General features: G+C 36.6%; 2 protein-coding genes and 1 pseudogene across 2 annotated transcripts; all 3 read right to left on the bottom strand.

Annotated features, from left to right (window-relative positions):
- Positions 1 to 578: 578 nt before the first annotated feature.
- On the bottom strand, positions 579 to 4,081 carry ERH3 (P-loop containing nucleoside triphosphate hydrolases superfamily protein). Its single transcript, XM_089626805.1, has 7 exons — positions 3,809 to 4,081; positions 2,757 to 3,231; positions 2,452 to 2,655; positions 1,620 to 1,864; positions 1,326 to 1,484; positions 1,146 to 1,233; positions 579 to 1,048 (listed from the first exon to the last, which is right to left on the bottom strand). The coding sequence occupies exons 1-7, from the start codon at positions 3,928 to 3,930 to the stop codon at positions 767 to 769; spliced, it is 1,575 nt and encodes a 524-aa protein (XP_089482931.1). The 5' UTR covers positions 3,931 to 4,081; the 3' UTR covers positions 579 to 766.
- Positions 4,082 to 4,851: 770 nt separating this feature from the next.
- On the bottom strand, positions 4,852 to 8,182 carry LOC149386619 (Pyridoxal phosphate (PLP)-dependent transferases superfamily protein). Its single transcript, XM_089626810.1, has 9 exons — positions 7,790 to 8,182; positions 7,656 to 7,706; positions 7,268 to 7,396; positions 6,902 to 6,961; positions 6,668 to 6,824; positions 6,481 to 6,587; positions 6,264 to 6,322; positions 6,078 to 6,186; positions 4,852 to 5,488 (listed from the first exon to the last, which is right to left on the bottom strand). The coding sequence occupies exons 1-9, from the start codon at positions 7,850 to 7,852 to the stop codon at positions 5,036 to 5,038; spliced, it is 1,188 nt and encodes a 395-aa protein (XP_089482936.1). The 5' UTR covers positions 7,853 to 8,182; the 3' UTR covers positions 4,852 to 5,035.
- Positions 8,183 to 13,224: 5,042 nt separating this feature from the next.
- On the bottom strand, positions 13,225 to 13,983 carry LOC149386618 (secreted RxLR effector protein 161 pseudogene; annotated as a pseudogene).

The raw sequence follows: 13,983 nt of genomic DNA, 5'->3' as shown, positions 1-13,983 counted from the left end.
CATATATCATCGCTCCGTACGTACCTTGGTTTGACATCAACGGTGTTGAACTCGTTGTGGCGTTGACTAATAAAGCCAGGTACGTGACGAGAAGAAGATAAAAAGGCATCACATATACGAGCCTTCCTCTTTTCATTTACTACGTAAGTAAGTGATGAGAGGGAGCAAAAGGTTTTAAAGCTTGGTAAATGAATGAAGAAGTAAAAAGAAGAGCGTATTTTAATAAGTTAGAGCAGAAAGACGTGTTTCATTGACCCACATCTACATTTAATACAACGTTAGAATATTAACTATACAACTTCTTCCTTTCTTTTCTTTTTTTTTTTTTTTTTTTTGTACGTGTTGAATTTCTGTATATCATATCATATGTGGTATGCCTATGATAATGCTGAAAAGAAGCCAGTCACTCAAGTTACATTGAAGAAAATTTTTAAAGTAGATTTTCATTCTTTGTTATGAGCGCTTTTATATATTCATTTTTTTTCTTTTATTATTTTTTATATATATATGAATCATTTTAAATTTTACAACTACGGATATATTGCTAAAAAATAGAAATGGTAGACTACCGCAAGAAATGACTAACATCCCATGAATAAGAATGATTTGGTTAGAAATACACAACAAACAACAACACAACACAACACAGCCTTCCAACGAATTCGGCTACAAAATCAATCAACACGATTAGTGGAGACACAATATCAGCAAAGATGAAAGGAAAAGAATATATATTCAATTAAACTGTCTTTTCATATTACTGGGTCTAACCCGAACCAAACTCTGCGAACCATTTCTCGTGGCGTTCGATATCTGATTGAGAAACACTTCGCTGGACCTTCTTCAAGGCTTCCTCGAAGTCACACATGGCAACCGGGTCAATGGAGATATTATCCTTGGACATGTTCTTGATCTCATCTCGGGTCTTTCCAGCTATTTTCCTCCTCATCCCATTCAGCGAAGCGTCCCGGCAAACATTCGTCAGATCGTCACCACTGTATCCATCGGTCCGGCGAGCCACATCTTCAATGTTCACATCATCGGCCACCTAAAAAGAAAAAAAAATTAAAAACAAAAAGATAATCTATTCGCTCCTCTTTAGAATAATCTACATAGGGATATATACATATCGAAAACATGCTTACCTCAACAGTTTTCAAATTGATCCGAATGAGATCTTTACGGCTCTCAAAATTTGGAAGAGGGATGTATATTCTCTTTTCCAGCCTCCTCCTGCAAATGGATTACAAATAAGTTGAGATTATTATGCACAAATTAATCCCAAATTTAAGATAAATGCCTGAATAAGGAAAACAAAAACCAACCTTAAGGCTTCATCTATGTCCCAAGGGAAGTTAGTAGCTGCCAAAACCATCACTATTTTACGGCTTCCATCTTCATTTGTGCCAGTATTGTTCACACCGTCAACCTGAACTAGGAGCTCCGATTTCACTCTTCTAGATGACTCGTGCTCTCCTGAAGCTCTGTAAAATATAATGATGGTTTCAATTGCATATTCCGAACCCAAATAAAAAGTTCAGACTCGAACAGAACCATTAAGAACCGATTTGAGAGACAGAGAGAGAGAGAGAGAGAAGGAGAGAGATTCTAGTTTTTACCCTCGGGAGTTGCAGAGAGAATCGATCTCATCGATAAAGATTGTACTTGGGGCATAAGCTCTTGCAAGATCAAACAAGCACCGAACCATACGCTCGCTCTCACCACGCCATTTTGAAGCCAATGTAGCGGAGGAGACATTGAAAAATGTCGTTCCACACTCTGTCGCGACAGCTTTGGCAAGTAATGTCTTCCCGGTTCCAGGAGGGCCAAACATAAGCACACCTTTCCATGGTCTCCTAATTCCCTGGAACCCCCAATGAACAAATTTTCAGAAATGCATTAGAGCATAGTTACCCTTTTACAAAAGGGTAACATTCGGTTTCAAATCACTATCTGTTGCTAAAATTTAAGCTTTTGCTAATTCATATTTCACACATTCCGCATCGGTTCAAACAATCTATAAATCAGTGTATATCGTGTCACTGATAGGACCAGATGATTAAGAACATAAATCACTAACTTTATTGACAAATTAGGTCCACTGTCCAAGATATTATGAACCAATTCCCTCCGATTACACTATCAGTTACACTTTATTGAGAAACAAAAAATGATAAACATGACAGCTCTTCCCGCAACCTAAATGACGTATTCCAGGTCTATCAGTTACTGCCGAAAATTAAACATTAGTCACATACAAAGGAGCCAAAGAAGACCGTCTTTGTTTCCAATGCTGTGTTACATGATAATAACGAAGAAGAAAAAAAAAACATATGCCAATTGGCATGTTCTCATCACCCAAAGAGAGTTTCACTCAACCAATACACAACATTTTAAGATAACAGACCTCTGATTTTTTAAATAAGATAGCGTATGAATATCTATAAATACCTGGAAATACTCTGGCATCCACAAAGGAAGCACAACAGCTTCCTCGAGTAGCCTTTTTGCTTCAGCGAGGCCAGCAACGTCGTCCCATCTCACCCCTGGACTCGAGTCTAAAACATCCCTCTCGAGCATCGCGGCCAAATCAGCATCAGGGCCATCATACTCTCTCTTCTTCGCCTTCCCATCTTCACCTTCACCATCACCATTCTGAGAAAATCCAAATAACAAAAAAAGAATTCCAATGATGAGAACCAACAAATAAAGATTAAAGAGAGACAGAAAGGGAAAACCCTGATCGTCGAACTCACTGCCGAATCTCCCTTGTTGGATTTTCCGTAGCCGCTGCTTTTCTTCCCAGTGCTCGATGTTCTGACTCCCGAGTTGACCTTGCTCGACACACCAGATTTTGCACCGCCGCGAGCACTTGGAGGCACTCGGGTAGAGCCGCCGCGGGACCCCCAACTTCCTTCTTGAGGTGATTTCCTTGTGCCAGGTGGACCGGCCCTACCAGCCCTCCGGCTCGAGTCCCGGCTCGGCGGTCTCCAAACATCGGGATCGTCCATTGACCCGGCCGAAGAAGTCGGGTACTCATCCATCGGCTGAAACACAAACGAAGACTTAGTGTTTATGGGAGGCGAAGCGGCACGCCGACCCGTCGGAACTTCCTTGAAAGCCCTTCTCTCCGCGTCTAATTGCTTTACAACTTCGGTTTCCTCGGAAAGGGATTTCTTCACGTTCATCCATTTTGAGCGAATCAACGGGTCGTCCAGCGTATTCAGGTGCCTAAGACAGACACGCGGATTATAAGAACTCGTGAAATTTTGCTTGTCACGGTCAGAGAAAGCACCGAGAAATTATGTTCTTGAAAGGCACTTTCACCTCAGAAAATTTCTTTTTATTTTGCTTAATTTGCTAGAGTTAAAGGAGTTATTTTAACTCAATTGGAATAGTCCATATGAAGTCAAGAGGATAACAAGCTAGAACAACCGAAATACATAAATATTAAGATATTATCCCATATAGACCATTAACCATCTTCGTGAACAAGCATTTCTCCTCAAAGATCTTCACTTTTCACTGTCTTTTACTTCATGCTTGTTGTCATGTACAGAGCTCGTAAATCGACAGATTCACCGTCTCAGTCGAAAATTGACTATCAGATCATACAAATTATAGCGACCCTATGGACTTACTGTGTCGTACATTCAAAAGACATAAAAAAAAATCAACCTTAAGGAGACAAACAACCCTAGAACCAATCAACAACAACCGCATTTACCAAATCACCAAAAAAAACAAACCTCAAATTACTAAGAACATGAAGGAACAATGGTAAGAAGAGAGAAATGGAGAAATGTACTTGTTGATCTGAGCAATAGCCCCGTCGAAGAAGATAATGGAAGTGTCGTAAAGGCCTTCGAGAGCATATTCCCTCGCTAATTTCAGGTGGTCTTGAAGCCCCGAAAGCGAAGCGATTGCCATTGTCTCACTCTCTAGAAACCCTAAGTCGCTACAATCTTCAGTTCATGTGAAAGAAAAAAAGGATCTCTATCTATTCTACAAACTCTGGTTTTTGTCCTCTCTCTCTCTCTCTCTGTAGAGCTGAGCTGATGATGAAGAACAGGGCTCGGACGGCGACGTTTAAACGATTTCGAGAGGAGAGGCTCGAAAATGACGATGCTACCCTTAGGTTCTTCCGAAATCTCCGATGTACCAAATTGGTATGACGTGGCATGTGATTAGGCGGGTTATTATTTGATTGTTGTTGGATCTAGCTGGTTGTTCTGTTTCAAATTGTGGGCCCATTATGGACCACATTTAAAACCCAAAGTGAGCCCATTTAAAACATGAAGTGGGCCCACCCTAACTCTCTTGCATATTTATTCTGGAAAATTAAAGTGCCAACGTTTTCAAAATAGTGAATAAATAAATTTTTAATTTATAGATTAAAAATATTGATTATATACAGCTTGAATACTATGTTCGCATACAAAATTTAGACACGATATTATTGCGATTAGAAGCCAACGCACGACCTCGAAATCTTAGTTTATCATTAAAAAAAGGGGATTTGCAACAAATTTACAAAATTTTGTGACAATTTTTATAATGCCCCGTTTAGCATAATATGTGAAAGAAGAAAAAATCGGTTGAATTAAAAAAGAAAAGACATCATTGATGTCCAATTTCCTTTAACCGTAAGGCGTGATTCAAATCTTAGATGACTCTTCTTGATCTCTTAGATAGTTTGATTTCCTCATCCAAACTTTCTTTTGTTAATCCCTTTTTGAGTTTACATCTAGATATCTCATCATGTCACTAAATTTACAAACTTTTTGTTTTCCTTTACAGCAGAATTATCATATATGATATATCAAGATCCCTAAATTTATTCAACTGTGGAAAAAAAAAAAAAAAAAAAACCCCACCAATTAACCAGCTTTACATGTTCATTCATAGCATACAAACTGGTAAATAGCCTTGAAACTACACTTGATGTGAAACATATCAAATGTGTTTCAAAAGAAATAGAAGAAAAAAAAAATTAAATCTCGTTATTCATTATTATTATTATTAATTTTTTTTTTCACTGAAGCATTCCGTCTCTGACGAGCTCATCGAGCCCGGTGCGGAGGCGGGCCGCGGCGGCTCTGCAATGTTCCTCGACGAGACCCCCGAAGGAGACGCGGAGGTTTCCGGGGCAGCCCGAGGCGGTCCCGGGGATGAGAACGACGCCGTGGCGGCGTAGAAGCCAACGCACGACCTCGAAGTCGTCGGGGAATTCTTCCGGAAGCTTTGCCCAGAGGTATATAGCTCCTTCCCCGCCCCTCACGTTCTCTCTCCCCAGAGGGGACAGAGCCTCCAGCAAGATCTCCCGGTTCTTGACCAGGTCTTTGACCCGCTCCTTCACCCACGCGGGGCCCGCCTCCAGCGAGTACAAAGCCAGGTGCTGCGATATTATCGACGCGCATATCGGGATGTTGTCTTGGACTTTCAGCAGCTGGGGCCCGAATTCCTCCACCTCCGACGGATACGCGATCTGATCATATCATTCGTTTGACCTCGTTTTTTAGTGAAATGTCGAGTTTGACCTTTGGTTTTAAAAAAATGTCGAGTTCATACCCTCTATTTAACTAAAATGACGACATTATACCTTGAAATAAACAACGGTACTATGAAATTATACCTTGAAATAAATCACATATATGGCGTGAATGAATGAAAATAGTTGGTGTTTACATATAATTATTAGAGTAAATGTCAATGAAAAGTCAATAAAAAGAATATTCGTAGCATTGTTGTCTATTTCAATGTACAATTTCGTCATTTTAGTTAAGCATAATGTATGAACTCGACATTTTGAAAACCAAAGGTTAAATTCGACATTTCACTAAAACACCCAGGTATATGTGTCATTTTCCCAAAAATATATTTTAAACTCGGTGCTTGCACATTTTTTGCTATTTCATTCATTTAAGATAAGTTTTAGCTATTTTAAGAATCCATTAATTTCTATCGACTATTTAGCTATAAGACCTTTAATATTAATCGATTTTCTTGAAACTTGCGAGGTTTTTTTTTTTTTAAAAAAAAGGTAAAAGTATATTTTTGAGGGATAGTTTGCTTACGTATCCGACGCGCCATCCCATCATTCCGTAGGCTTTCGAGAACGAGAAGACGTTTACTATGTGATTCCCTTCCAAGCATGTGTGCTTCAAACCGTCGTACATGAAATACCTGAAGAAGAAAATAAATTAATAAATTTGCGCGAAGAAAAGGCGTGGCACTCGTAAGGAACAACGACGTTGACTTACTCGTATGTATTATCTACGACAAGCCAAGAGCCAGCTTTTCGACACAGGTCTGAGATCCGCTGTTGAACATCACCAAAAGAAAGCCGAAACGATTGTCCTTCGTCAGAAACAATCGTTTGGGATTTTTTGCAGTTTGGCCCTCAAACTTTTATTTCAACAATTTTAGTCATCCAATATCTACTTTGTTATGATAAATTTTTAACAGAGAGAGACGGACCTTGAGAAGAGGCTCGGGGATATAGGTTCCGCTCGGGTTCCCGGGATTAACAACATTAACCAGTTTCGGCACAGGTTTAGTTTCCAAAAGTGTCTTCTCTAACCAATCTGAATATCAGAGTAAAAAAAACGCATGAATAAACGACATCCATTTCCAAGGAGGATTTCGAAAGGTCTCACTGACTGACCAGCATCAGGGTAAAGCGTTTCCGGGTCGCCCGGGCCGACCAGTATATTGGTGACACCTGTCATCTGAAAAGACATGTAGGAGTTGAAGTAGTACGGCGCGAACATCACCACCGAATCCCCCGCGTCGCATAACGTCAAAACAAGGTTCACAAATGCCTGCATTTCGAGTTCTCTAATAATGTTAAATAATAAAATATAAAAAGGCATTTAATAATGTGTTTCATTATCGTCACCTGATTCGCACCAGCAGTGACCATCACGGAAGATTTCAACAGCTTATTTTCTTCGCGCAACTGCAAGATCAATAACGAAATAAAAAGGAAATCAATTAAGTTATTAAAAGAAAAAAAGAAAAGAGATGGGAAACTAATCCAGTGAATTTCCTTTAAAAACAAGTTAGTTTCAGGAATCCAAAGTTGTGTAACAGAGGCTTGGAAGATATAAAATAAGCCATCGAAAAAATCCGAGCTTGAGTCTTGCCATTTATAACAAAGCCATAACCTAATACCTCTTAATTCATTGAATCCTTTCGGTGAATAAGCCGAAACTGCATTGATAGAAATAAAAATAAAAAAAAATAAAAATAAAAAGTGGGAGACCTTATGAAGCAGAGCTGTTCTGAGTTCAGGAAGACCTTCATCGGCGCCGTACTTGCTCACCGACGGGTCCCACACGAGCTCCTTAACCTTGTTCAACGCCTCTTCCGGTGGTTGCCAATACACCACTCCCTTTATTTATTTATTTATTTACATGTATACATATATCAGTCGATAAACGAATCAACATCAAAACTTTCTATTAATCAAATCCCAAAGTGCCATTAACAGATCAACACAGAACAAGAAGCACGGGTCTCAAATACAAAGCAATGTGAGAATCCACAAACACTCAACTCCAAAAACCCCATAATGCTTTTAGCCATTGGAAAGCTAACGATACAAAAATAAACAAATAATATACTGAAAGTAAGAAAGACACAAAACAGACCTGAGCCAAAGACACGGTGTTTTTTTTAGCTCCACGTATCAATTCTTGAATCTGCAATACAAATTATCGAATCTCCAAAACTTCAGATACCCAACTTGACCAAATGATTACAGAGATTAGAAGAGGAAAATTACCTCGACCATCACAGGCGTCTCTGTCTCCAAAGCCCTCTTCGCAAGCATTGCTCTCGAACCCATTTCGCCAAAACCCCTCACACACGAACCCACTTCTTTGTTTGTGCTACGGTTTAAATAAATAAAAACATATATATAGCCTGTATGGTATGTACTCCCAATTCTGACCCACCTAACCCGAATTCTGAAATTCTCACTATAACTTATTCGAAAGCCCTCTTATTATTAGACGCATGAGAAAAATGAAATGAAAAACCCAGCTACCACCGATCTTTATCTATCCCTCAACCAAAGTCGTTGGCTTTACTCAAACAATGAGATCATTCGTGTCTATCAACTAAGCACGCCTGAAAGTCTCTCACCCGTGTATATTACGTGTTTGATTATTCTAGGAAAAGATTCTGCAACAGAAAAAAAAAAGTTAAAAATAAAAATAAAACGCTTTTCACTTTTTATATGTATATTGATATGTGACTCTTTTCTATGCGTGGATCTTATTTTTTCGTTGTTTTGTTTTTGTCCATAACGTAGACGACCTCGTCCCTCTCTTTTGGAATTCCTAAAAATATTATTATTATTATTACAGTTTTATGTCTACTCTTTAATTCGTTATTGGCGAAAAAGACGTTGGGTGAAAATTAAATAAAATAGCATATGACATGACAAATTGTGGAAGTTTGTGCAACTTGGGGGGAGAGGAATTAAGTCTTACATAGGTGTTCAGCGTTATATGTGGTCAATGTATTTTAGACTTACAAAAAATTATGTATACCTAAACAATGAAAATTAAATTTATTTTAAAAAATAATGATTTTAGAGCTAGCCATCCTATATGACCAGACCCGGATGCACAAGAAAAACAACGTCTAGCTAAAACCATATGTTAATGCGTTTTTTCTATTAGACTTTGGCGTAGACGGACTTGATCACGTGTCTTGCTTTGGTGGGATTACGAGTGGTGGTGGTTGCTATTTGTTTAACTTCACACCGGAAGAGAGTTTGTTTTTCTCTCGACTCTACATCGGGAGTGAGTTTTCTCTTCTCTCGACTCCACGCCGAAAGTCGACTCCACGCCGAAAGTGATTTCGTTTTTTGCTCGACTTCATGCGGGAAGTGAGTTGTTCTTCGCGGTTTCCTAAGAAAAGAGAGAACGTTGAGCAGAGAGAGTTTAAAATTAATTGTGATTGTCTGCTTTTTTTCTTCTGGGTGAGAGAGTCTATTTATAGGAGATGAGGACAAGGTGCGCAGCCCTTTTAGGGCGTAGGCGTGGCGCGCAGACAGTTGGTGCGACGCGCCGTGTGTGTGGCGTGCAGATGGCATTATTCACCGTACTAACACGGGGCGTGCCTTTGTTTGCGCGACGCGCACAGTCGTTGAGCGTGAGCTCGGCTTGGGCCTACTTCGGATGGGCTTTTGACTTATTTGGTCTCATAATGGGGTTTTTTTGGTCCTGACCCGTTGGGCTTTTTTATCGAAATTCGTCGCAAGTCGCGACGAATTTATTATTTTCGGTTTTCCAAAAACAACCGACAACATCTATTTAGTTATGTCTTTGTTTATTGTGTTTGCTTTCATATTTTTAATAATGCACTAAATTTTTATTGGGGCTACTATCTAGCCCCAAGTTTATTGATCTCTATGATCGTTTGCTTAGAGAGAGAAGTTAATTATCGTGCTTTTATTTGAATAATCATGTCTGATTTAGGTTAGTATATAAAACTATATGCAATTGTGTAATTGTTTGAATTATTGTTCGTAATGCTTATAATTTCTATAATATGATTATGTTAGGAGGATAATAGTACGATGATTGCATAAGTTCGTTATTCACTCGAGAGAGTTAGCATAGAAGTAGGCTTGTTTGATTCGTGTCCAAAATTTCAACTGATTTCGATGAAGTTGTAGGCCTGACATTTTTCTATACTTGATTTTTCGTGTTTTATTGCTTATTGTCTTTTAATTTAATTAGTTTATTTTTAAATCCGATTTTAATTACTTTTGATTCAATCCGTGATATTGGTTATGTTAATTAATTGTTATTACTATTAGATTAATTATTGTGAGATCGATATCTATACTTCATCACTATATTATATGATGGATACGCACACTTACGTGACTAGAAATATCACAACAAACATGACCATTTTACCATTTTACTCTCGTTGTTGATTTAGGCACATGGAGTCACTCATAAGCAAAACATAGATAATTATGTATACAAGTGTTGGGTATGATTAGTATTAACAACGTCATAGTGATTTGGTTGATTCAAAACAAGTTTGTGTTATGCGATTAGTTTTTATTTTTTCAATATGAAAATTTCCGATTGCATTTGTAGCGGTTCGAGATATGGCATCTTTTTTCTTCTTCTTCTTCTTTTTTATTATTATTATCATACGAGATATGGCATCTAGTGGTGCTAAATTTGAGGCGTGAAAGAAAACAGGCACAAGAAACAAAAGAGAAGACTTTTATATGGTAAAAGCAAATGGACGAAATATATAAGAGAGGCCCGCGTAAATAGTTTTAAAAAAATGTTCTCTCTCTCCTAAGAATTAAAATATATACTTTAAAAGCGAATAAAAGTTTCTATTATATATCACGTGAGACGATCACGTCGATCATGGTATCGAATATATAATAATTCCGGAACATGGTATCAAAGGATAAGGGAATGCGAAATAAACGCAAACATGTGACACAAAAAAAAAATTATAAAGCAATTTATATGAGAAAATAAAGAGAGAAAGAAAAACATAATCGTATTGGGGTTAAATTGTTATAACTAGAAAATAAAAGCAATAATAAATAATAAATAAATAAAAGAAGTATTCTGTCAAAGCATTTCAAGTTCAACCACCATATTTACTCTAATTTTGAGAAGTAGGACATGATCAATTTGTCGTTTAATTTGTTGTATTCTTCTTACATAACGTCTTGAACTGGATAACGAATTACTTTAATAAAACCGTTGAGAAATCGCATCCAGCAATTATCCATAACGACAACTAGTCATATGCTATATAGATATATACCAAATTAATCAGTGGTTTATAAATTTATTTGTTCTGTACGTACCAGCATTTCAGTCGTAATTTCTTTCTTTTTTGCATTATGTCCTCTCAATGTTTTTTTTTTCTTTTCTTATAAACGTCCTCTCAAGTCTCAATGTTTGATTTTAAGCATTTTTGTAACTCCTCTGCAAAAATAGTGGTGTTTTTCAATCCAAAAAAATTGGCATGATGCAAACTAATAACTAATTTATAATTTGTAATGCGCACTTTTATAATATCATCGAGTATTTTATGAAATATTTAAAATATTCCCGAAACTCCAGTTAAATACTTGTCAATTATTTTAGAACTATATTTATGAAATTATTAATAATATGTTTAAATACACATTAAAAAATAGTACAATAAATCTTGAAACATGCAATTTTTTTCATTGAGGGTATTAGCATAATTTTTAAAGGTGCTGGAAATGACCAAACTAAAAAAATTAAAAAAGTGAACAAATTAAAAATAAAATTAGAATTAGAAAATAAATAATGGTCATTATTGCAAAAGACGTTTTGTTTTATTTTTTCAAGAAAAAGAAAGTACAAGACAATAGATGAATGTATCATGTTTATAAAAAAATAAATAAATAAATAAAAAACAAAGAGGGAGAAATAACTTCAAAACTAGGACTTAGTTAAGTATAAGTTCATAAACTTTGTCATGTTAAATGGAAAGTGTTTAAACGACAAATAGCTAGCTCACCAAAAACAAAAAAAGAAATATGGGGAGAATATAAATAGATACAAGCTTAAATCAAGATTTCATACATTTGACCATTTCAAATATGTCATATTCTTCATACTTATCTACTGTTGCACAACCCTATTTGAAGAGTTGTCGTCGAAAATTAAAATTAGTACAAGGAAATTGCTATCAATTCATTATTATGCATTGAAACATAAATATGGTGGGAAAACATGGGCTTTGATATATACGCAAGCTCTATATAATTCTTTGGAATTACTTGTGCCGCCTCATTATAAATACTCTTTTCGAGAATATGACGGTTCTCATACTTATTCTGAAAGCACTTTCTTCCGCTTCTCATTAAAAATATCGGTAAAATCATCTGAAAATACAAAAATACGAGGTATAAATATAATTTTGGAAAATTAGAGGTGTTCAAAGAATTACCATTTTCAAACGAAGGATCTGTGGAACTTCTCATATATATTCTGGCGCACTTTGTGGTATTGTGTGCACATGGTTTCGGCCCACACAACTTTTAGCTTAGAATAGGACATGAATATTATTAATATCTACCTTTCTCTTAAAAATCAAGTCACTCAATTTTGGACACTTTAATGACGATATCGTCACAATTTAATCTAATTTATGATAATATCATCTTAAAATATTATCATATAGTTATTTTAGATAAAAATGTCCAAAATCAAGACTTGATTTTAGAGAAATTGCATCGACTATCACCATTTGATAAGTTTTTTACAACTTTCCACTAAAAATTTAATTTAGCCAAAAATACTATTAAGTAACTTGTACAAATTCAATTTTACCCTTAACAATTTATGTCAATTGTTGCATTATGTCAACAATAGATGTCGATTGTCGACATCTATGTCAACAAACAGAGAACCTAAAGCTCACAGATGTCAACAATAGATGTAATTGTTGACATCGTGTTGAAGGTAAAATTGTATTTGTACAAGTGGTTTACTAGTATTTTTTTTTTTTATCAAATTAAGCTTTTAGTTAAAAATTTAAAAAACTTATCAAATAGTGGGTGATAGTCGAGGCAATTTCTGTTTATTTTATTGTAATATTATGTCTAATTTTCTTTTATATTCAGTCCACACAAGGATGTGAAAGTAACCCAAGTAGCAACCTGAGGATAATAAAACACGCACAAAAATTTATTACGTCTCGTCATTGTGCTTCAATTAACTATAGAGAAAGGGTACTTAGCCTAGTAGCCCTAACCCCTAATAAAACATAAAAAATAATATATATAATTAACATTTAGTTAGTAATTGTGAATTACTCACTGTTTATTATTAATGTAGTAAAATGAACAATCAAGCCCTTTAATAAAGTTTAGTTTAAACATTAATTAGATGACAATTTATTTTAAAAATTAAATTTAATAATATTGTATTTTATTTCGTTACTCTCTCTCTCTCTCATGGAGATTCTTTAAGGATAAAATTATAACTGTGTTTGATCCAAATATATTGATATTAGTTAGGCTTGAAAGGATTTTGAGATAGAGAGAGAAAGAGAGAATTTGGGCGGTTCTCAATATATTTGAATCAAGCTGAATGATACACGATTGACACGGAGTATTTATAGTCTACTAGACAAAGGAGAAAATACAATAACCAGTAAGAACAAGACACGTGGCTGACTAAACTAAGACCGCTCCTTAATAGCCCACCTCAAGCTCAAGTTAGAGAGACTTTCAACTTTGAGATTGCTGCGCAGTATCAGAAACTTGGAGCTTGAAATAGCCTTTGTCAGAACATCAGCCACTTGATCACAGGAAGGAACATGCTTGACTCGAAGAAGTCCATGCGCCACCTTATCACGAACAAAATACAAGTCCATCTCAACATGCTTAGTACGCGCATGGAGAACAGGGTTCGCTGACAACATCACAGTGCTGAGATTGTCACACCACACATCAGGGACATGTGATTGAGGAAGACGAAGCTCAGAGATGAGGGCAGACAACCACGTGACCTCAGCAACAACCCAAGCTAGGCTACGAAATTCAGCCTCAACAGAGGAACAAGAAAAAGTGTGCTGCTTTTTGGACTTCCATGACACCAGATTTCCTCTAAGAAAGACACAATGACCTGAAACTGACCTTCTATCTTCAGTGTCCGAGCCTCGATCAGCGTCACTGAACGATGTGACATCAAAATGCGAGGCATTTGTGATATGCAGACCATAGTCTAACGTGCCTGCAAGATATCTCAGAATTCTCTTCATAGCCACCCAGTGAGACTGAAGAGGAGCGTGCATGAATTGACACACTTTGTGGACTGAGTAAGCAAGTTCAGGCCTGGTGATAGTGACATACTGAAGTGCCCCAACAATATTGCGATACAACTGAGTATCACTGACACTATCACTACCAAAAGCTGTCAGTTTAAGACCACTAGTCAT

This window comes from Urtica dioica, chromosome 9, assembly GCF_054948205.1.
Source record: "Urtica dioica subsp. dioica isolate 48M chromosome 9, U.dioica_male_clone48M_v1_H2, whole genome shotgun sequence".
In the NCBI taxonomy this organism is placed as follows: Eukaryota; Viridiplantae; Streptophyta; class Magnoliopsida; order Rosales; family Urticaceae; genus Urtica; species Urtica dioica.
Note: the sequence above shows the minus strand (reverse complement) of the source record. Positions and strands in the feature narration are given on the sequence as shown.

Coding starts and splice junctions, on each gene's coding strand:
- LOC149386619 (XM_089626810.1), bottom strand. CDS start 7,852: ATGGGTTCGAGAGCAATGCTTGCGAAGAGGGCTTTGGAGACAGAGACG. Junction 7,397..7,655: donor ACACCGTGTCTTTGGCTCAG/GTCTGTTTTGTG, acceptor AAATAAATAAAG/GGAGTGGTGTATTGGCAACC. Junction 6,825..6,901: donor TCACTGCTGGTGCGAATCAG/GTGACGATAATG, acceptor CTCGAAATGCAG/GCATTTGTGAACCTTGTTTT.
- ERH3 (XM_089626805.1), bottom strand. CDS start 3,930: ATGGCAATCGCTTCGCTTTCGGGGCTTCAAGACCACCTGAAATTAGCG. Junction 1,234..1,325: donor GACATAGATGAAGCCTTAAG/GTTGGTTTTTGT, acceptor ATCCATTTGCAG/GAGGAGGCTGGAAAAGAGAA. Junction 1,049..1,145: donor TCAATTTGAAAACTGTTGAG/GTAAGCATGTTT, acceptor TTTTCTTTTTAG/GTGGCCGATGATGTGAACAT.